The 22,569-nt window shown below is 29.8% G+C and overlaps 2 protein-coding genes and 2 non-coding genes across 5 annotated transcripts; 3 read left to right on the top strand and 1 right to left on the bottom strand.

The window, feature by feature from the left end:
* The first annotated feature begins 812 nt into the window (after positions 1-812).
* On the top strand, positions 813-2,867 carry LOC111641298 (techylectin-5A-like). 2 transcript variants are annotated; one of them, XM_023387451.1, is made up of 5 exons: positions 813-952; positions 1,114-1,192; positions 1,273-1,378; positions 1,486-1,650; positions 2,598-2,867. In XM_023387451.1, exons 2-5 carry the CDS (start codon positions 1,166-1,168, stop codon positions 2,846-2,848), a joined length of 549 nt encoding a protein of 182 aa, XP_023243219.1. In that variant the 5' UTR covers positions 813-952; positions 1,114-1,165; the 3' UTR covers positions 2,849-2,867. The 2 variants fall into 2 exon arrangements, with proteins under 2 accessions (XP_023243219.1, XP_023243218.1); XM_023387450.1 differs by lacking the exon at positions 813-952 and adding an exon at positions 1,016-1,037.
* A 2,919-nt stretch (positions 2,868-5,786) lies between these two features.
* On the top strand, positions 5,787-5,902 carry Trnal-caa. The gene is made up of 2 exons: positions 5,787-5,824; positions 5,857-5,902. It is a non-coding gene; the product is annotated as a tRNA-Leu (tRNA).
* A 311-nt stretch (positions 5,903-6,213) lies between these two features.
* Trnaq-cug lies at positions 6,214-6,285 on the bottom strand. Its single transcript has one exon. It is a non-coding gene; the product is annotated as a tRNA-Gln (tRNA).
* Positions 6,286-14,911: 8,626 nt separating this feature from the next.
* LOC111641297 (leucine-rich repeat and immunoglobulin-like domain-containing nogo receptor-interacting protein 2) lies at positions 14,912-22,448 on the top strand. Its single transcript, XM_023387449.1, has 4 exons — positions 14,912-15,050; positions 19,518-20,241; positions 20,367-20,515; positions 22,112-22,448. The coding sequence occupies exons 2-4, from the start codon at positions 19,544-19,546 to the stop codon at positions 22,267-22,269; spliced, it is 1,005 nt and encodes a 334-aa protein (XP_023243217.1). The 5' UTR covers positions 14,912-15,050; positions 19,518-19,543; the 3' UTR covers positions 22,270-22,448.
* Positions 22,449-22,569: the final 121 nt, after the last annotated feature.

Raw genomic sequence — 22,569 nt, 5'->3', positions numbered from 1 at the left:
TAATAGCTATCATGTGTATGTGGCCCGAGAAAAGAAAAGGTCGAGTATGGTAGTTATAGACCTTTCGGGAACTATGGCCTTGCAGCCTAAAAACTACATGCCAACATCAAATACAGAGGGTACTGTAGCCATATGTACGCCGTTTAGAGGAATCCTACCTTTCTCTACTGTCTATCTCCTCTCCCTCCTTTTTCCTCTCCCCTTTCCCTTACCCTTTTTTCTGCCGGTTAAACACTTCGTGTACAGCCAATGTCTTTCTTGTATGTAAGTTATCTCTAGTTAAAAAAAATCAATCAATCAAACAAGTCTGTTGAGTAAAAATTGTTTTGCCCAATTATTTTTTGCCTTTCACCAATTAATTATCTTCATTCTCTGGTGGTTGTGAACGGTTATCAGGAATACAGTTCGAGTAGGTATATACAGTTGTAGAATTTCGTCGAATGGCAATTTTACTAAAACTAATTTGAAGACGTAGACTGTCCAAAATTGGTAACCACCATTTATTCACTTCTTGTGTTCCAGAATACAAACAATTGACGACCTAATCTTTCTTTTTGGTCTTCGAGTTTAAAAACGTTCCTTTAAAAAAACACAGAAAAATATCCAATTAAAATTATAAAGTTAAAATTGGAACTGGCAGATCTTAAAGACGTCTTTGTTTCTCAGTTGCAACACAATATTGCAATGAAATAATAAAAATTATCAGACATATAATATATTCTGAGAAGAGCAATAAACTTTAATATAAACAAAATCAAATACATTTATACTTATATAAAGGTGATTGTTAAGTTTAATATACAGTATACAGTTCACAAAATGAAGATACAATTGGTTCCACGTTTTTCGTTAATCATTATTTTGTCTGTTTGTTCATATCATGTCAGTTCTCATTTTCCCATTTCTGAAGTTACTTCTAATTTACAAATTATTGACAATTTACTTCAAAAAGGTAATACATTTAATTATAAAATTAGGATTAGAATTATGTAAAATGTATCTTTATCAATGAACAGTTATAGAATACGTGGAAAAAAGTAAGGAACCATATCCTGGTCCAATAGACTGCAAACACGTTCAATCTAATGGCAATAATAAATCTGGTATTTATAGAATATGGCCTTTAAATTGGGTAACTGTTGGAAGTTTTCTTGTTTATTGCGATATGGAAATAGATGGAGGAGGGTGGACGGTAATTATTAATTTTTTCAATTTTTTTTTAAATTAAACATCTAAAATATATTTAAAATTAAATGATAAATGATATTTTAGGTTTTCCAAAGAAGAGGGGATTATAAACAACCTAAAGATTATTTCTTTAAAGACTGGGAGCAATATTCATTGGGATTTGGTAAATTAAATGAAGACTTTTGGCTAGGTAAGTAATCTGAAATTAGTTTTATGTAATGAAGTATGAACAAATATTTAATTCGATAACCTTAAATGTTAAAGTTTAATAGTTAAACGTTTATTTAACATGTCTAGGTAATGATAAAATATTTGCTTTGACAAATCAAGCAAACTATTCTCTAAGAATCGATATGAAAGACTTAGAAGGAAATAAAAGATATGCATTTTATAAAGAATTCTGGATCGAAAATGAAAGACAACAGTATAAATTGCATGTTTCTGGTTTTGAAGGAAATGCAGGTAAAAACTTTTATTATAATAAAATGAAATATTTTCGTTTATAATATAAATGTTATGTTATTTTTATCTAAATATGAAATAAACTAAACACATAAGAGCATAAATAAATAACAAAATTTAAAAATTCATCTCTAATTTTTCATCACTTTTCTTAAAGCTATTATTTAAAGAGAAAATTCTAATGATTCTAGTAGTATGTATATAAAATTATTGTAAAAAAAAAATTATAAACATAGTATATTAAGCGTGATCATACAAAAATTACAAAATTAAATTAATTCTCCTGGAATGTCTTTGTTATTTCGTTGAAATGCTATATTTAAATGATTTTAATGCGTATCAAAGGAATGCAAGTAATAAACACATGCAGTTCGTATGACACTTGCCAACTTCAACTCATGTAAATTTAAATCACAAAATAAATTTTAATCTATAAAGTATAAAGAGATATATAGATTTAAAATTAATTTTAAAGTATTTATAGGATATTATTAATTGATTTTTTTTAAAATTTGTATATCATAATTTTTGTAATAAATTTACAAAAAACTCTTTTATTGGTTGTTTTCCTGATTGGTAGGAGTGGGCCACCCCTCTAAAACATTAAAATGTGTTGTCATCGGGCTTTTGTGTCCTCAAAGTTTCAGACTTCTATCTTAATTAGAGATGGATGAAATTTGAGTTAAAAGATTTAAGAATGATACAAAATTAAATAAAATCGTTTAAAAATTATATATTTTTTTTCATAATTTTTCTTGGCAATATAATAAAGTTATTATTATTATTATTCATATTTCTAACAACGCTTCGTATTTAAAAATTAGATTTTTTTTTATGTACAAAATTTAAGAATAATATAATTATTTATTCTAGAGTAATCTACATATATTTTGCAATGTTATTTAAATTAAGCTTATTTAATTATGTAAATTAAATGTTGCTTTTAGGTGACTCCTTCAGTAATCTGAATGGCATGAAATTTACTACAAAAGATAAGGATAATGATATCTGGTATAAAAATTGTGCGGAAGTATTTAAAGGCGGTTGGTGGTATTCTAAATGCCATGGATCGAATTTAAATGGACTTTATTTGAACGGATCTCATTCTACATACGCTGATGGAATCGAGTGGGTGACTTGGAAAAATTCTAATTATTCATTACCCGAAGTAGATATGAAAATACGAAGAATATATTAAAAATATAAACAAGTAATAAAATAATAGATAAAAATTTTGAATTAAATTTTTAATAGAGATTTTTGTAAACTATATTTTAAAAATCCTCGTTTTTTGAACTTCAGCTGATAAAAATCCAAGGATGAATAAAAACGGTTAAAAATTCTGTATAATAGAAAAACACTCAAAAAAGAAGGAAAAATGAAGACTTTCTTTTAGTTTTTCCCTTTTTTTGACTGTTTCTTCTATTATAAAGAATTTTTAATTACAAATAGCGATATTATAAAATAACTTATATTCGATTAAGAGTGATTCAATGTAATTACAATATGGTATATTTGTTTAGTATATTAGTAGATAGGAGCGATTCGTTCTGATAAAACGGGTCTACAGCCAAAAACCAAAGTAAATGAATATTACTATTTCAGGGGTGCTGAATACGAAAATCCTCTGGAATTATAAAAAAACACATGTTGAGAGGAAGCGGCTATCGTCTTTAGGGTCGAAAAAAGTTTAAAAATAATACTTTGCGTAAGGTGACTCACACCCACAATACTCACCCATTACCAAAACAAACAAAATTAAGCGTGCAATGCAAAAAGAAAAAAAAAACAAACGTTTTAGGAAAGAAAAAAACACTTTTTGTAATGAATTAATTCCTTCAAGACTTGAAGAAACTCATTTCAGTTTTACAATAAAATAGTAAAAAAAGTGACTAGGTTACAAATTCTCTGGAATAACAAAATGATTTAAACATAAGCCGTAACGTTTTAAATAATATTATACAATATTATATGTAAATAATACGGTATTATACTGTGAAAACTAATTTATGTAATTTAAGTTTTAATTAAGCACAAAAAATCGTGTGACTTGCACTTTGGGTCTTAAAACAAAAACTAGCTAAATGTCCGGGGTTGCTAGAGCTTTTGAGGAGTGGGAATTTGTGAAGTTGCGTCGGGAGAGGATGATAAAAACAATGCTTTAGTAACCGAAATGTGTATTTATTGACTCGATGTTTACAATAATGAAACTACAAAATACAAAATATGCTCGAAGTAAAGTTAACAGGAAGTGGATTTTAGGGGTGTTTGGGAGTTGGGTTTGTTTTATTCGTACACAACAACGCAACCAAATTGGCTATCTGTAGAGGGAGAACGCCTCCCAGGAGGTATTTTATGTGGTATAGTTAAGAAATTGATAGGAAAATTTTTATAATATTGTATTGAGAATATTGTATTAAGTCTGGATATTGTTTGTAAAAAATCCAATAAGAAATCTAACTGAAGAGAGCACAGTAAAAGGTGCCGAAATGCATTTTATATGTCGGAGTTAAATGATTTATATTGTTACGGAGTAACGGATAGTGTTATAAATAAAATAATGGTCTCAAGTCTTATAATATTTTGACTTTTATATATATATATAGATGATTCTAATTTATTTCAAATTGGGTTTAATTATAATTAAAAACACTTATTATCGCTATCACTCCGTTTTGACTTGTAGTACAGTACTGTATTTCTCCCGCTACCGATAAGCCTCCTGCAGTATTTGTGTCTCCACTCGCATAGGGGACATTCCGTATAATTGGCAAAAAACGAACACATGTTAACTTCTCTAACTTCCGAAATTGGATTTAAATGAACTACATGACCACTCGAAAACGTAACAATTGCGGGGAGATTTCCCGAAAGGAAAATTGTTAATATCCGTGCTAATAGTTCGACCAACAATAATAATTTTTGAATAGGTTGTATACTAATACTACTAGATTCGTCTAACAAGTAAGAGAAAAACGATATCGTTTTTTCCATTTTGATATTTCTCGACTTCTCCCCAAAACATGCTCAATCTTTCACCCAATATGATTGCATTAGAAATAAGAAAAATTAGAGCGAAAAATATAACATTCTTAATTAATATGCAGCATCTTGACGCTTTGATATTGAATTCCTATTTTAATCGTACTCCGTTTAAGATTATGATTGCTTATCGTCTCCTTCGATTGAGATAAACAATGAACTGTTAATGTAAAATTTTATTTAATTAAATAAAATCTTCCTTTCCGAAATCGGACGTCCTCGTTCTTTTACTAGCCCGTAAGGAAAACCCACTTATCAAACTTTCGTAATACTTATTCGTCAACAAATATATCATTTTCACAAAGAAATCTTTAATAAATATTGAATAATTAATAATATACATTACAAAATTCCATATTTATAATTCTAACATGAAAACAATCCACGATCGTTTTCGTTTTTAAAGTAAACGACACTATGGCCCTATGGCCACTGGCCTTTTCCAACTGTAGAAAATACATATATAAAACACAAACAAATAACAAAGAAAGAAAGAAAGAAAACAAAGAAAAGAAAGGAAAAAACACAATTCAGTTTTTTAACAACTTTTTAAAATTGTTCCTAAGTTCTCAAATCTTTATAATATTTAACAACTGAAAATAAAAATGTAAATTTACACATACACCAAGCAATTTTTCACCATATCTTAAATTTATTTAATTTAAAATATATGCTCTCAAGCTCAAATTAGTAATGTACTGCCTCGCCCCCGTACACCACACTTTTCCTGTTAGCAACAGATTCGGCCCTGTCCTCTATTTAACGGTTTGAATTAAAATAAAGTGACTTCTGTCTTGCATTAGAAGTTGACGTATAGTTAATCGGGACCTCCCGCCCCTAATTCCAATAGTCTGGTGTCAAAATGGAAAAACGACTCGTAATTTAACGTCGACGTCATCACTCAGTCTGGGGAAATTTCACTTCTTGTAAGAGACAAAACATGTCATAACTTCTTTCGAAATTTCGTAAATTAAACAATTGCGATTGAATCATCGTTTAGTTAGTAAAACGTCGGCCTGTCGTAAAACTGCTTGAACATAACGAGAAGTGAATATTCACCATTGATTAGGCATCAATCGTAATTGCAGAATAACGTCAGGATGGCCGAGCGGTCTAAGGCGCCAGACTCAAGGTAGACTCTTCCTGTGAATGCGGGAGTGTGCATTCTGGTCTACGATAGTGGGCGTGGGTTCAAATCCCACTCCTGACACGAAGTTTTCTTATGAGTGGTTGATTGAAAATGTCTATTTTAGTGTGACGTAAGCGTCTGGAAGGCATTTTGTAATTCTTTTGATTCAAAAAACGGTGATACTAATTGGATCAGAACTTTGCAACATGTTGAATTCCGTTTTGAAAGCATCGGAAAAGTAGAGTAAACGTATCGAAACGTTGCAAAGCGTGAACAGAAACTCTGCTTTGCCGCACGTGTGTGAAGCAGAGTTTCTGTTCTAAATCCAAAGCAAAAGAATTCTACTGTCGCTGTCAATTGCATAAACGATGACAGGGGAGAAGAAGAAAAAAAGGCCCCACCGAGATTTGAACTCAGATCACTGGATTCAGAGTCCAGAGTGCTAACCATTACACCATGGGACCTCACGCAGACTGACATGTCGCATATCACCTTAATGGATTGCCTTATCGACTATCGCGTAAAGATATTGCCGCATCTGTTGTTGCCAATAATGGAAATCTCTCCGTCTACACTTTCTCGTTAAAAAGCGTAGATGTTGCCAGAAATCTGTCGCGAAGAGAATGACGGTTGCGGTCGGTGGACGTGATGAAAAAGAATTTAAGAAACGTGTTTCGTTTCGTCGTATGGAAAGCAAACGGATCGTAAATTGTCGATGGTTGTCCGTGATCGGTGTGTAAATAATCGAATCATTAATTCGTTTCAAGCGAACTACTGTGTTTTTATCGGAAACGGTCACAGCGCTCGCACGACAGAGGTGCGATACTGACACTTGCATTGCACGAAATCCTTTGCACAACGAAAGACAGCATGCGATCGAAAATACTTAACGAATTTCAACCGAACCGTTAAACGACGCCCATCAAATTAGTTAAGAAAAGAAAAGTCTGCCGCAGGATTAGCATACAGTGCGTGTATGTCCAACCGTATTGCACTCAATAAAAAATATTCATTGTGGTATTTATTGTGTAATCGAGTTACAATAGCCAAGTACTTTTGACCAATAAATATCTAGCCTACCCGTTGTAGTCGCTGGCAGAATAGAAAAAAGGTTTTATACTTTAACGTTTTTCATGTACAAATCAAATAAGTCTTTTGAAAGAAGGGGCTGACGAATTTACAATTTAATGAAAAGTTGTTTCTGGTGATTGGACATGGCGACAAGTGAAGACATTTTAAGTCTCTATTACGTATTTTTATTAAATCAAAATAAGTGTTTAAATCGCGGTAATGTTAATCTTGAAAAGTTATTAGATTTTAATGCTGATGACGTTTCGTGATTTTAATTAAAGTTTGCGTGTTTCTCGTGTTAAGCAAAAACATGAAAAACCTGTAAGTTTTGTTCGTGTGAAATATCGTAAGTTCTTGCGGACGAAATATTTAAATCATCCGCCCAGAAACGAAGAAAACCATATTATTTCTTTAAAAGCCATTTATTTTCAAAATTCTTAAAGTTGCAATTAAAAAACTAACGATTTATTGTGATATGGTCACAATGCCGGACGGCAATTTTTAATCATATTTTTAATTTATTTAATTTAAAATATATGCTGTCCACCTCAAATTACTACTGTAGTGTCTCGTCCCCATACATCATACTTTTCCTGTCAGCAATAGAGTCGTGCCTGCCATCTATTTAACTCCTTTCGGGGGAAATGTTTTGAATGGAAATAAGGTGACTTCCGCCTTGCATCGAAAGTTCATATATAGTTAATCGAAGGAGGAGGCCTCGATTAACTATATATGAACTTTCCGATGAAATCAACTCCTAATCTTTTCATATCTGATCTCGACTTTCATTTACCTAATTGCGTTCTCGAGATTAAGGAAAGCCAGACAGAGGGCATTTATAGATCGACAACGGGTTCAAATTGCAGCCCAACAACAGTATAGAAACAACAGTTCTAGAAGATTCTACTATCGCTCAATTTAAATGGAATCGACTTAGTTCATGAGCGTCTTTGAACATCCTAACTCTAACAAAATGGATTACATCTCGTCTCTGTGGGCGTGAGAAAAAGACTACAGACAAAAAGCAGAATGGTTCGTTTCTAAAGACAGATTCAGAAACCCCCGAAATCGAAATTCTGTCAAAAAATCGAAATTTTTAGCATTAAACTGAGTCGCGACGTAACAATAGAATTTCGACAATTGTCTGTTGCTTTGTTCGAATGCGATTGTTTCGAGTATTTTCGGAGTTTTGCTGTAGTTTTTGCGATAATTTTGGGTAATTTTAGTCCCTGATCTTTCTAGATTTAGGTATTTTTTAACGTTGTTAGGTACTAAATCATAGCTAGCAGCGATAATTTTCCCACAACGAATATTTTGATAACAATCGTGTGGTTTTTTCAAAGAGAAGAATCGAGCCTTTGATTTATTTTGGGAAAGTGCATTCAATCTTTTCGTTGTTAATTTTCGTCAATCGAATCGAATTGTTAAATCAAACTCGAATAATAAATTCTGTCGTTTCCCGTTATAATTTTGTGTGTGTATATTACATATGCGTACACATTAATCCCATATGACATTATTATAATTAATCTGACCTTTAATGAATTAGAATAAATGAGTTTATTCGTCATTAATTTCTTCTAGAATATTTTCATTAGTTTTAATGACAATCAACAGAATAGCATAACTTTTATAAACCATAGAACTGTTATTATTATAATATATTTAATACATAATAATTGAATGAATAATTTTAACGTTTTCGTTTATTATTCCATTACAACTTTATATTCATTTGTGATTATAATGTTTCTTATAGTTAAAACGACCATTTTCTGTCGTATTAAATTTTTATTTCATTTTTTAAATATTGTCCTAATTTAACGCTCGTTCTACAATATTTAATACTCGTTTCTCTTTCGCTTGCAGAATGGATAATTTCAAAGCGTTGAAAAAGTGGAATACCTCCGGAGGAGATAGTCCAGAGGAAAGCACCTCGACATCAGAAACGTCTTCCTCTTCAATTCGAGTGATTCGCGTGCGTCCGAAAGAAGTGCTGGAGGGTGCGAAGGAGAAATCTGGTGAACCCGACAAGAAACGGGTGATTGTCATCATTCCCGATGAGAGCACGTCGTCTGTCATCGATTACCTGGAACAGAGATATCCAGAAGTTCCGGAATGGTCGGTGCAGAGACAGGCACGCGAGGAAGGACTGGAAGAGGAGTGTAAATCGATTCTGAAAAAGAGGAAAAAGAAGCCTTGGTGGAAGAAGATCTTCTTCTTCTGGAAGAAATAAATCAGCAAGGGCTTCTCACCGGATGTGACTTCCCCCCGATTGTGACATTTTTTTACCCGGATATGGACTTTTACCTGGCTATGACCTAAATACCGGACGCGACTTTATTCATCGGATGTGACTTTTAATGGCGGTTTGGCGTCTTCCATTTCCTGTTGACGGTTCTTGGAATGATACATGTCCTTCGTCATCGCTTACGAGGGACGTGTTCTTCCACTTCAGTTAATTAAAGTCGACGGTGACAACTTAGCACCGTCTTCGGTCGTTTGAAATCTCTCAACTGAGGATGAAATTCTGACCGGAAAATGAATTTTCGCCAGCAACGTGCGTGTCAACACTGGACACCGGAATAAAAACAAAAGGAAAATATCGCAGTTAGCACATGTCTAACCACAATTATAATTATGTCGAACAATTAAATGTGTATATAAACTTTTACTTAATAAAACTTTTAAACTTTATATTAATTGACTACGTGTATCAATTTAAATATTATATCCGCTCGTTTTATTTTTGGACTAATTTATAATTAAAGTTGAAATAATCTTTCTAACAATTAAACCCGAAAGTCAAAGCGATTCATAACGAAAGGAAAATATAAAAATAAAAGAAGTGAAAGTAATTTTAAAAAGTTGCGAACTTGTATCGATACAAAAGCACGAAATAAAATGCTATAAAACACAGATTATTAATCTGAAGTGTGTCTCCGCGAATACTTTGTTAACAACAATTCTCTAACTTAATATCAACTTAATAGCAGAAAAGTTCTCAATAAACGAAATTATAAAGACACCTGTCTTTGTAATTTTATTTGTTGAGGATTTTTCTGGTGTACTGTACGATCATCTGCCACTGTGTAATATACTGTGCCGTACAATTTAGAATACAGCCGAATACAGAATAAGGTTAAAAATTGCAGCAGATTTTCTTACGTGTGTTTAGAGCAAATGAGATTTAACAAATTCAAACGCGTGTCATCCTATAACAAGTAAACTCAGGTAAATTCAAGTTTTTACTTGTTAGGACTAGGATCGGAATGAAATTAAAGCTTAACCGCCGTATACCAATAATGGGCTTTAAAAATACCATCTTAGTCACTAGAGGAGAAGGTGGTATTATGGAACACTGCGGGTATTATGGAACCACCTCATTTCGAACTGATAATAAAGGCCAACTGTAGCGGAATGTGGCTGAACTGAACTAGGCAGACATCCATAGCAAGGGGAAACCCCGTTTTACTTCAGTTAAACAGTTGTCCGTATTTAATCAGCAAATTTGTTTTTTTCAAAATTCGCAAGTTTTGAATGCTAAGTGAATTTAATTATTTTTAAAATATAAATCGTGTAGTTGTAGGTTCACTGGTGCATGTATTCCGTTCCAGAGACTTAGGAGTACATATTAATCTGTGTGATGTTCACGTTTTTTAAATTTTGGGCTCGACAGACATAAGTTAATTCGAGATGGCGATGCGTGAAATACGGACCCCATTGGTGCTTTTACAGTAATATGGAACTCAACTCCTCCGAACTCTCTCTTTGCAATCAGACATTCGTCCAGAGCAATTTGGGAAAAAGACACTAGGTAAAAAGTCTGAAAATATCGAAAAAGAACTGCTGGAATATAACTTATATTGTTGATGGAGGTCATATTTTTCTATTATAAAAGCATTTTTGCGATAAAATACATTGGAGTAAATAATTTTGTAATTATTTAACATTTTTTGTCCTTTCCTACTTGTTTTTGGCATTTACATTAAAGCATTTTTTTGAAAATATACAATAAGGTTCCATATTATCACCCGATTTTCTCTAAGCCTACTTTCGGACTTTTTGTACAAAAGCCTTCAAAAACCATACTTATAATTACACTAGCGAAAAATCCAATTAGGAACATTTAGTTTACTAGTTACCAGTACTTTTCGCACAAAAAAATGTGGGTGTAGTCATGATACCTTGTTTACAATTCACTAAAATGTAATTGGTAAAATGTAATTGGGGTTCCATAATACCACCTTCTCCTCTACAGGATGGAGCGAGTAAAATAAAGAAGAAAGCTTTCTTTGACGTAATTGTATTCAATTTTTATTAATGATTATACTCGAGTCGTGTATTCCAAGAAAGATTCAACTCCACAAGTTTCTTTTTGGAAAATAAAACTTTTTACATTTTAAGAATTAGACTAATTACTTAAACATTTTAAAAAAATATACATTTTCATATTTATGATCGACGTATACATGTATAACACACTCACTTTTAAAAGCAAACAAAAAAATAATTGATAATGGAAATTTTGGGCCTGTTTTGAAATCCGACACTAACAAATAAGTTCAAAATACAAACATAATGCACTGATCAAAACAATTAGCGGAGCACGTGACTGCTCTAATCGAGGAGTGACAAAGAACATCATCGATTCGATTCCATATTACACAGATGTGCAGCAGTTTTGGATCATACAACCGGCTAAAGTCAGCACAATACCCTGTATTTACTGGCAATTTAACCTAGCTGCAAAGTATGTCTTAAGATAAGATTAGGAGAAATTATTTTAATTAGATGATTAAAAATCTCCTATGATGTATAAATGTTTTTAGCTGAAATCAGTACTTTACCTTTAAAAGTTGGTTATTGATAAGCCATGTGATTTTCATAGACAGTTCTTCTGTATTTTATTTATTTAAATAGATTTTCTATATAGAGAAATGTTAATTTGCATTTTTGTATCATGATTTAATTAATCATCCGTATTCTCGTGTTAATAATTAATGTTTATAGGAATATATATTTGCATTTTCATCATAACAGTATTAATTTTTATTTCATTTGAAATTTCTTTTAAATTGTTGTCAAATTAAAATGCCTTTAGATTAACTTTCGTGTAGGTCTAACTTTTGACTTCAACGTTTTCAGTGTTTCCAAGTGTGTAAAATTGCATAGAAATTAATAGAAAATAAACTTTTAAATAGTAGAAAAAGATACAAATCCAGTAATTTATAAAATTATGTTACTTGAGTAATAAATACAAACCGAAGTTTGACCGACCTGTAATAGATATGAAGATAAAGAAAGGTCTTGACACTTGGTACGGTCGAAAGAGTTAAAAGGAAATGAATAATTAGTTAAATTCTTAATTTTAATTATTGAAGATGATGCTTTATAACTGGGGCAATTTTTAACAACTTTTAAGTGAATTTTTTAAAATAAATATAAAAAATATAAATACGACTTTACAAAGATAAAACTTTGCATTTTGTCCTTCCTTTTCGCCGTCCTTTTAAGTGAATATTTATTATATAATTAAAGCCAAAAGTGAAAACGAAACACAAGAGCCGGAAAAAGAAAAGAAAATAACAAATGATCTCTTTCACTTTTAAAGATGAATGCAATTTCTGTTTATAATCAATATTATAAACAGAAATTACGACAAAAATTTGTCACTGCACTATCAGTTAACATCTTTGAGAAGAGAAAGAGCTCATTTGTTATTTTTCCTTCTTTTTCCGGCTCTTGAGTTTCGTTTTCGCATTTGGTTTTAATTATATAATAAATATTCACTTAAAAGTTGTTAAAAATTGCCACAGTCATAAAGCATCAACTACAATAATTAGAATTAAGAATTTGGCTAATTAGTTATTTCCTTTTAACGCTTTTTACCGTGAAAGTGTTAAAATAGCCAAAAACAAACTATAATTTCCGGTCCATCGATCAAATGAATTAAGCGACGTCGTATCAGTTGACTGTTACAATCTAAAAGAGAACTAAAAATAAAATAGAAGCGTGCAAAAATTCCAATTCTCGCCGGAACAGCAACGACAATTATTCTTATTTATCTAAATTCAATTATGCAATATATTACGATTTTCTATAAAAATATCGAATAATATGTCATTTTATTTTATATTTAATATTATCTTTAATACAGTCGTTATTCAGTCAAACGAGTGCCAAAATTGTGCTATTTCTCAAGGTTTCTGTTTAATAAAGTGAACTTACTTTTGTAAGTTCACTTTATTAATTTAAGACTTGTCATTTTTTGTAGTTATGACCATTAATTTTAACTTGTTTTTTTTTTGTATTTTTTTAGCAAGAGAAAAGGGTCTTACCTCTTTCAAAATCGGCTGAATCAGAACATTAATTTTAACCGCGAAGTGCTCCCAAAGAGATATAATTAACATTACTGATGTTTCAAAGTGAGCTGTGATTAGAGTTGGCATAAGTTCAAAATCAGAAATCGAAGCATTGTAACGTCGCATTATGTTAAAAATTGATGGATACCCAGTATTAGGGAGTAGCTCCTCAGGAAAACAAACTAATGATTTTAATTAAACTAATTTTATTGAATCATTTTTTAATTATTTGTTGAACCAACCGTACTTGTTTGACTTACATATATTAACTAAGTGTTTGTTGGAAATCCGGCCGTGGTCTATTATGGGACTGGCCACCTGGCTGCCGCCATTGTTGACCTTGCTGAATTCATCATAGACATGATTAAAACTAAGATTCTCTTAGTGCCTGCAACATGGAAAGAATCAAAAAGCGCTAAACTATGGGATATGACGTAACTATTAATTTATCGTTAATGATTGCATGAAGTCAACGATGGTTTAAAAGCTACTATACAGCACTTCACAAGACAAATAGAACGAGACACGTGCATCACAGATTTCTCAAGTCTTGACAGTGAAGCCATATCGGTAATCCTAACGTAAAATGATCTAATATTAATATTTAATATATCTATAATTTATTTGTATTGTATGATATTTATGATGAAAAAAAAGTGATAAGAATCACAACTAATAACTTTAAAACATTATTGTTTACTTTTTAAAACATGTTTTAAATACTGTACTGAGTAGATGTGGAATTTTCTTCACTCAGCATTAATAATAAATTAATAAGACAACAAACTTCAACCTGTTTACTCTTTTATTGAGAATAACTTTCTTATTGATCTTTAAATTGAAACGAACACATACTAGTGAAGTATAATCAATATACTTTTCCTTTGGAAAAAGTTTTATTATCCCTGAGCGTATTAATTAAATCGTTACATTACTAAATAAACCAACAGGTGTAATGTAATCATATTTGATATTTTTTACACTTTTGCCTATATCTTACTGACTTTACAGTGTATTCAACGAAACGTTTATTATAAAATAATACATCAATAAAGCATATAAATACCTTGAAATACTTTGAACAAAGATCAGATGTTGAAGATGGCTGCCAATTTTCTTGACGAACAAGCTTCTTCGTATCTATACATTTCCAAAACCTTTTTGTGGATCTTTAGGAAGTCTGACGTTTTTTATATATGTACCAACATAAAGAAGTTACATTTAATTTTAAAAATTATGTATCGGCAAAACAACGAGTTATTCTCAAAATCACATACGATATGCACATCATATTTTAGTTTTCGATTTTATTTATTTTTTGTGTAGCAAAACTTTCATTTTATTATCTTTAATAGCACTCGAGATATTAATATAAACATTAATTTGGACAAGAAATGTTTAAATTGGTTTGTATTAACAATAACACGTGCTACTATAATTATTTCTGTAAATAACATAAGTAAATTGGATGCATTAACTTTGATCATTGTGTGTTAGGGAGTAGCAAGATTTCTTTGTTGTTTACGAAGCCCCCGAACTAAACACGCGTAATTTCTCGTGTTAATATTTGTTTTGATTCTTTTCGGACTATTATATTATTACTAAACTTATTCTAACGTTGTTCAATCGTTCGAATTATTCAATTATACCCATTACGTTCATACATACAGGTCTTTAAGCTTCGTTTGGTTATTGGTCCTTTAACGTTCTCACGTGACTAAAATTGTTGATATAAGTAGGAGTGAAATTTGTACAGAGAAAGAGAAAACATTCTGGGTTAGCATCTTAATTCAGTAAGTTGAAACAATTCTTTCTTATACTAATTGTAAATCGGTTAATTAAAATTCATTTTAAAAATATATAAAGTTAACTTAATACTTGAACTATCGATCGAGTAAAAAGTCAAATTTACTGATGTATAAATCTGGTTACTACTGACACTTACTACGGTATAAGAGATTATTCAGCAATCTTAAGATTATTAGGATATAATTTACTATGACGTTCATAAGATTTATTTTAGTTTGTATAAGTATCGCATTTCCTTTCGAATAAATAAGGCTGTTATTTGAAATAATTTCAATATCTAATTGTAATTAAAGTTAAATTACGAATTAAATTATATTTTCACTATATTATTTCGAAATTCTATGTATCTTATTGCCAGTTCAATGAGATATTTTGTTAGGTTAGTCTGTGCGAAGTTATTGTAATGTAAGTTAAGATTATAAATGGGGAAAATACAAAATATATTCTGTATTTTTTTAATTTTTTTTTTCTTAAACTTTTTAAAATTACACAAACGATAATTGTAACGTAGAAGAAATCGAAACTTATTACATCATTTTTCATTTTTATCTTGTTTATATTAGTCAAATCAGTTGATGTGTCATCTATTAGATGTTTTTTTAACTTACAAAATGTAATATTTCAAAGAGCAGGAGATTACCTCCCCCAAACAAAAATCTCCTAGATAAAAGTAATAACATTAAGTAGAAAAAAATGGTAAATTATAAATAACAGAAAATAAAGACAAAATGTTTTAAATCGAAATAGATGCCACAGTTTAGAACTTTTTTACGAATTAAATAAAACTTATATAATTTATATTTAATGATCATTTTTAGGCATATTCTGATTAAACACGTAAAATTTTCGAGGATCCGAAATCCTCAAAACTTCAAAATAATAGGCTATCTAAAAAATATATATATATATATATTAAATAGTTATAATTTGAATATAATTTTGCTAAGAAATGTGTTGTGAACTACAGTAGAAGTTCGTTAATTCGGCACCTACGAAATTAGAATGGTGCGGAATTTCAGATTATCGAAAATAATGGATTATCAAACGTTTTCAATATTTTCGCAAGATTCTATAAGTATATATGAGATTTGAACGTTGCAGACATAGTTAAGTAATTTGTACCAGCGTGTACTGGTAGAAACGTACAGCAATATCTGACCTGACATAAGTTGCTGCAAAAAAATAAGTCATTTTTTGATCATATCGTTCTCGATACTCTCATGTAGCAACGTACTGTACTGTACATCCAATCTTCTCGATTTCGGCCCTAGGTCTTTAAGCGCACCACGAGTTCAAACAAATTTCGATTTGGATTATTCGACTTGCATACCGGATAATTTCAGATTATTGTCTACTTTTCTACAGTGACGAATTAACGCATTTAAAAAAATGTGATTAAATTCAAACTAAATTAGATCCAAAGATAAATTTACCAGTATGAAAATTATAGTTAACAATCTGAAGGTAATTACGAAATAGATTGTAAGTTTATAATTTATTAATATAAATATGTATTTCATTACCGGTACTATAATTATCATTACTTCTTTAACTTTTTATTTACAGTTTTGATTTGATAATTTGATAAATTAAAAAAATTAAATTTAAATATTTTTAATTTTAATAAATAAATAAAATTTAGAGGAATTTCTTTTTAATAACAAATAATTTCTTTAAAATCCAGACAATATACTATCAAATATATTTAAAAAATTGTATTTAAAATATATTTAAAATATCTAAATAGAGTAAATAAAGAGTAAATATTATTGTAATGTTATTACTTTAATCTATGGGTTTTTGTTTGGGGGAGGTAATTTCCTGCTCTTTGAAATATTACATTTTGTAAGTTAAAAAAAAAAAAATACATTACTTGAATACTGAGCAATTTTTATACTTGTAGGTTTATTTTAGTTTTAAAAGTTGCTTCCCGTCTGTTTGACGTGGGAATTAATGATCGTAGATTTATGTCAACCACGCTCGAGTTTAAAAAAAGCAAAGCATCGCATAACCAACAGCTTTATTTTGGTTCAATTCATCGTTACAGTTGAGAATTCTGCGAGAATGAAATATGAGAAAACAGAAAGATAAGAAGGAAATACACCTGCAAAAACAAACACAGCTGCAAATAGGATGCGAAAAGTCTAAATGTTCTCTCTCTGTGACATTGAATTAGCTTGTAAGATCATATATAGAATGACTTTTTTACTTAATAATTCAACAATATCAGTCTGTTGCAATTCTATTTTGTTATTATAATCTGGACTGATGGTGTCTAGTCAAATGCCATTATAATCAGAGATTAAACTGAGGGATTAAACTGTGTTTGTTTAATTTTATTAAATCGAATTATTTAATTTAAGAATATCAGAAATATTAGCCTAATCATTAATTTATGATTTCGTGTTGCTTTTTTTATCCGTTGTCAAAGTAATATCGAGAAACTTTAATTTCAAATTAACAATGCAATAGACTTCATAATAATCTTAAGCAGAAATTACGGTGCTGTTTTTTTCTTTGTATGCATGTTTAATATTCAAAATCTTAGTTACATGTTTGTAAGAATATTGTGGAGAATATTTACTAGCTAGTTTGTTATATTTGAGATGTTAGAGCTAAGAAACTACAATGATATAAAATAGTGAAATTTTGATTTCATTTATTCAGTTATTTAAATATAATGGTAATGCTACGAGTCAATTAAAAATAACAAAAGAATTCATTAAAAATAAATCAATGAAAATAAAAACAATGACGAAACCAAATTAAGTGATTATAAGAAAGCAATATATTTGTAATTTTCAAAGAAAAATTTTTAAAAGTCATCAATATTATCTACCAGAAGGTAGTAGGATTGATAGTTATTACACAACGCAATACGTGGGTGGTCTGTCAAGGGAAAGATGCTTCCCGGGAGGTCTTTTATGGGAAATTGGCCTCTATTTAGACGAAGAAAACACGACCCGTTCGTCAACAAGGCGCGAACACGCGACCGTTCACTGGTTGTGTTCACTCGACCACCGATGGACACTTAATATTGAATGTACAGTATTATACTAGAATTTATAGTAGGCCTATACGGTATTTTTACGGGTAATTTTTTCTAAATATTTTATTTGTGCCAAATATCTAGAGTTTAAATTAATTCTGAGCAGAGGAAAATTTATACATTTTTTCATTGTGATTTAATCTTTTAGAAAAACCTTAAAAGTAATAAATGAAAACCACTTTAAAAAGTGTAAATTTCGTCTATTAAAATTCATTAATATGCTTCATTTAGAGAAAGATAAAAAATTTTGGGATATTGTAACTTTCACTTTATTAAGCGAATGTTGTTTATGTGATGACAAGATGGATAAGATATTTATGTATATGTAAATTTGAATTTTTTTCTTAAAAAGAAAAATGTTACCAAAATATTTCCTTTGTCTTCTTACTAAACTGAAGTAATATTCTGAACTTATATTTATTATAGGCCTATTGTATGTTATTTAATAATTGGTAACCTAATATTTAATGAAAATATTCCCATTTGTTCTACTAATTCATGAAAATTTTATTTTTGTAAGTTATTAATGCTCTTATATAAATTCTAAATATTAACAGTTTATCAAAAAGTCTTTTATTTATTTAATAATCACGTTAAAAATTATTTTAAATAAATTTTCTATATGTTATTTTTAAATTCTGCGAATTGGAATTCGATCTAAAATATGCAGTTTAACATATCCGAGTATGTCTTATTTTTAATTATTACTGAATTGAATTAGAAATCTTACAGTTTGAGACTGCAAAAATATAAATTAGGACTACTACTAAATGCTCTCAGTGTAAACGGTCTTATTCTTCTAGTTTTCTAGATAATTTAGAACTAAGTCGTGTATTGATAAGTCTTGCTTATGCAATCTCTAAGAAGATAAATACGTATGTTGTTGAATATTGCCTTAAAATTAAAACTAACAAGTAACCGAGCACTTTTGGTCTTTTGACACACAAAAAGTCTTGAAATCATTCAAGTTATAAAAAAAATAAGTAAAAATCAATGTCATTACGACAGTGAAAAGCTTGACAAAGTAAATCTTGTTCATTCAATCTTTAAACTTAGAATAAATGCTATTAAATTATTTTCAAAATAATATGATTTTTTAGTTTAAAAAAATATAATTTTGATTTTCTGTTGTAAATAGTTCGTATACAGTATTTTATATTGATAGAATAATATGGAGCAAAATTATATATGAAGATAACAGATGGACGTAGGGAAAAATCTGGAAAAACGAAATTTTTTAGGAATTTCGTATCTACTTTTATTGAATGCAAAAGAAAACAGGAATTTATAAAATTATAAAATTGATGTGATTAAGATTTAATTTTGACTTCATGAATGAGTCTTTTTAATGACTTCGTTTTTAGAATAACTTTAATAAATATCAATTTTTATTTTTATACAGGATTTCGAATATATTAAAATCGAAAAATGAAGTTGTGTATAATATTTCTGATGTCACTGCTTACACAAATATTCGGTTTACTACATCGTTGTCCTCATGTGAAGCATTTTCCCGAAGAACAACTGAAACAACATAAAGCTAATTTTTTTAATTTTTGTGATTGTCAGAAGCATCAAAACAGCAGCGTTTTTGTAACTTGTCAAGGCTTAAAAACTAGAGAAAATTTAACAATGGCATTAAATTTTCTTCGTGGATATTTTATAGACGAACTTACAATCAGAAGAAGTTCTTCTTTACATTTGACAGCCGGCACATTTAAAGGTTTACATATTCATAAATTAATATTTGACGATACCCGTTTTGAAACACTCATTCTGTTTTCGGCATTCAAAGGTTTAGAATTCGAATTATACGAATTGAACTTTTTAAAATGTAGAATTAATAATATTGTTTTTCAAAAAGGAATTCAGTTTACGTACATGAATACATTAATATTTGAAAAGACTAACTTACTTCCAAAAATGAACGATAATATATTTAAAAAATTCCCATCGAAATTACGAAATTTGAAAATAACCGGTTGTAATGTTCAAGAATTTGGAAACCAAGCTTTAAAAAAATTTTCTCACTTGGAAACAGTTGATCTTGGTGAAAATCATTTGACAAAAATTTCTCGATCCATGTTTCCCAGACCAGCCAGGAGATTAAGATATCTCTCTCTCACGTAAGTCAATTTGGAAAATTTTCTCATGTTCTTTTGTGTTTGGGAAAATAAACAGTAGCATTGTTAATGTCGAGTCAAAATTAATTTTGAATGCATTTTTAGTACTTTTTTTATTTACTTTTTAGGAGTAATCCAATTACTGAACTTCCTGATGATTTGTTTGAAAATATGGAACGATTAGAATTTCTTCTGCTTTCGGATACTCGGATTTCTGTTTTATCAAATAATACATTCTTTCCTGTTTGGCAACAACTAGAAGAAGTTTATATGAATAGTAAGTAACGAAATATAATTTTTAACAAATCATTTTGTTTGACTGATTATTTTTACATTACTTTGAAGCTGAATTATTTTTTTACCGTAATATCTTATATAATCTTAGTTTTATAAAGTTCAGCAAATAAATTCTAAATGCTTAATTTACTAAAGCGTGTGTAAGCAGGGGATAGTAAGTAGGAACAATAGTCAATATATTAATGACGGCTGACCAATACGCCTTTCCTCGCACGGTTTCGTTTATAAGCTATACTTATGCACTTACGTGTAACGTTGACCTTTGAAACTTAAACATCTCACCTGTGAATAAGCCTTGATTTCAAAATGAAATGAAACTACTGTAGTTATATTTCATTACCTATTGCATGAAATCATAATGTTCAAGTAGTAATGCAATTTTTTCGTAGTGGAAGGGCGTAACAATTTCCATTGAATCATTACGTGACAAAGAGATTAAGAATTGAATTGCAGTCCAGAAAACATTGTTTAGTCTAACGTAACAGGTAAGTTTTAGTCTGTACCTGTGTGGTATTAAATAAGGCATTGATTCCATCATGCCAAACAAACAGGAAATATTGGCGAGGAAAAAATATATTATCTTCAAAAGGACAAGAATTATATTAAAGAAAACTATTTCATGTATTAATTCTTATTTGTATTCAAGTTAATTTTTGACAGACAGGTTAATTCATTTAACTAAAAATTATTTAATAGTATTTTTAATAAAATGAATTTATGGGAGTGATTCTTTCCTCGAAGTATAGAATAAAAATACTATTATATAATGTATTATTGTAATGCTGTATTTATTGTATTTTTAAATATAAAAATGAAAAAGGTTTTGGATAAAAGAATAGATTGAATTTGTTAGAAAATATTTCAGTTTAATATACGGCATTTCTTATAATCTTTATTGGACTGCAATTTGAAAAAATTGTAGACCTACCGTATTTTCGCGGAATGACCGGCATGTCGCATATAAACGGGGGAGACCAGCATGCCTGAAACCCCAAGATTAACGGCATACAGGTTAAACTGCGACTAAAATATAAAATTAATCAGATCTAACAAAATTAGTTGCTAATTACGCGTTGAAGAAAACATTCTTTCAAGTACAATAAAATATTAACATTGCAGTTTGACCGACTACAAAACAATAAAACAATTAACGACTTAGTATAGTAGTAGTAGTAGTGAGCTACACTGACCATCTATCCCTTAATCTTGAGAACGGAGTTAGATAGATGAAAGCTGAGACCACACATGGAAAGCTTAGGGATACGAGGCCCGATTAACTAGTGTATATACCAACTTCCGACTTGTACCAGAAGTCACGTTATTTCAATTCACAAATTTTCCCTCAAAGGAGCTAGACAGATGACCGGCACTACTCGATTGCTAGCAGGAAGAGTATGATGTACAGGAGTAAGCCACTACTAATTTAAGGTGGAGAGCATATATTTTAAATTAAATAAATTTTAATAAATATGATTAAAAATTGCAACCCGGCATTGTGACGATGTAACAATAAATAATTACTCGTCTCTGTTTTTTTATATTATTGTACTCAACAGATTTTTATTTTCTTCTACAGATGTAAAACTCAATTGTGACTGCAACATTTTGTGGATGTTGGAAAAATCTGATGCCAGTATTATAAAGAAACCGTTTTGTATATCGCACAACAGAGGTTTGAATGACATTAGAAACCCCAATGAGATTTGTCCTCCGAGAAGAACCAGAAAGATTTAAAATAAATATCTTTTAAAACTACAAAACTATAAGCTGTATATGATTTGATTCTCTTTATTCATAAATAAGTGAATAATAAAATAACTTTATTCATAATCAATTAATTTTTTTATAATAAATTGTCGGTTAATCACTGTTATTATAGGCCTATATCTTTGATAATTTGTGTATCTAGTTAAAATAAAAATACATCTCTTAAGAATTTGTGATATTTTGATACAAAACTTTAAATCGAATTAATTTAATTAATATTATAACACTAATAAAAAAAATATTTTTTGAAATGAAAGTTACCAATAA

Source organism: Centruroides sculpturatus, unplaced genomic scaffold (genome assembly GCF_000671375.1).
Source record: "Centruroides sculpturatus isolate CEXI.00-Female unplaced genomic scaffold, Cexi_2.0 scaffold1595, whole genome shotgun sequence".
NCBI lineage: Eukaryota > Metazoa > Arthropoda > Arachnida > Scorpiones > Buthidae > Centruroides > Centruroides sculpturatus.
The sequence above is the reverse complement of the archived record's forward strand: the minus strand, read 5'-3'. Positions and strand labels throughout refer to the sequence as shown.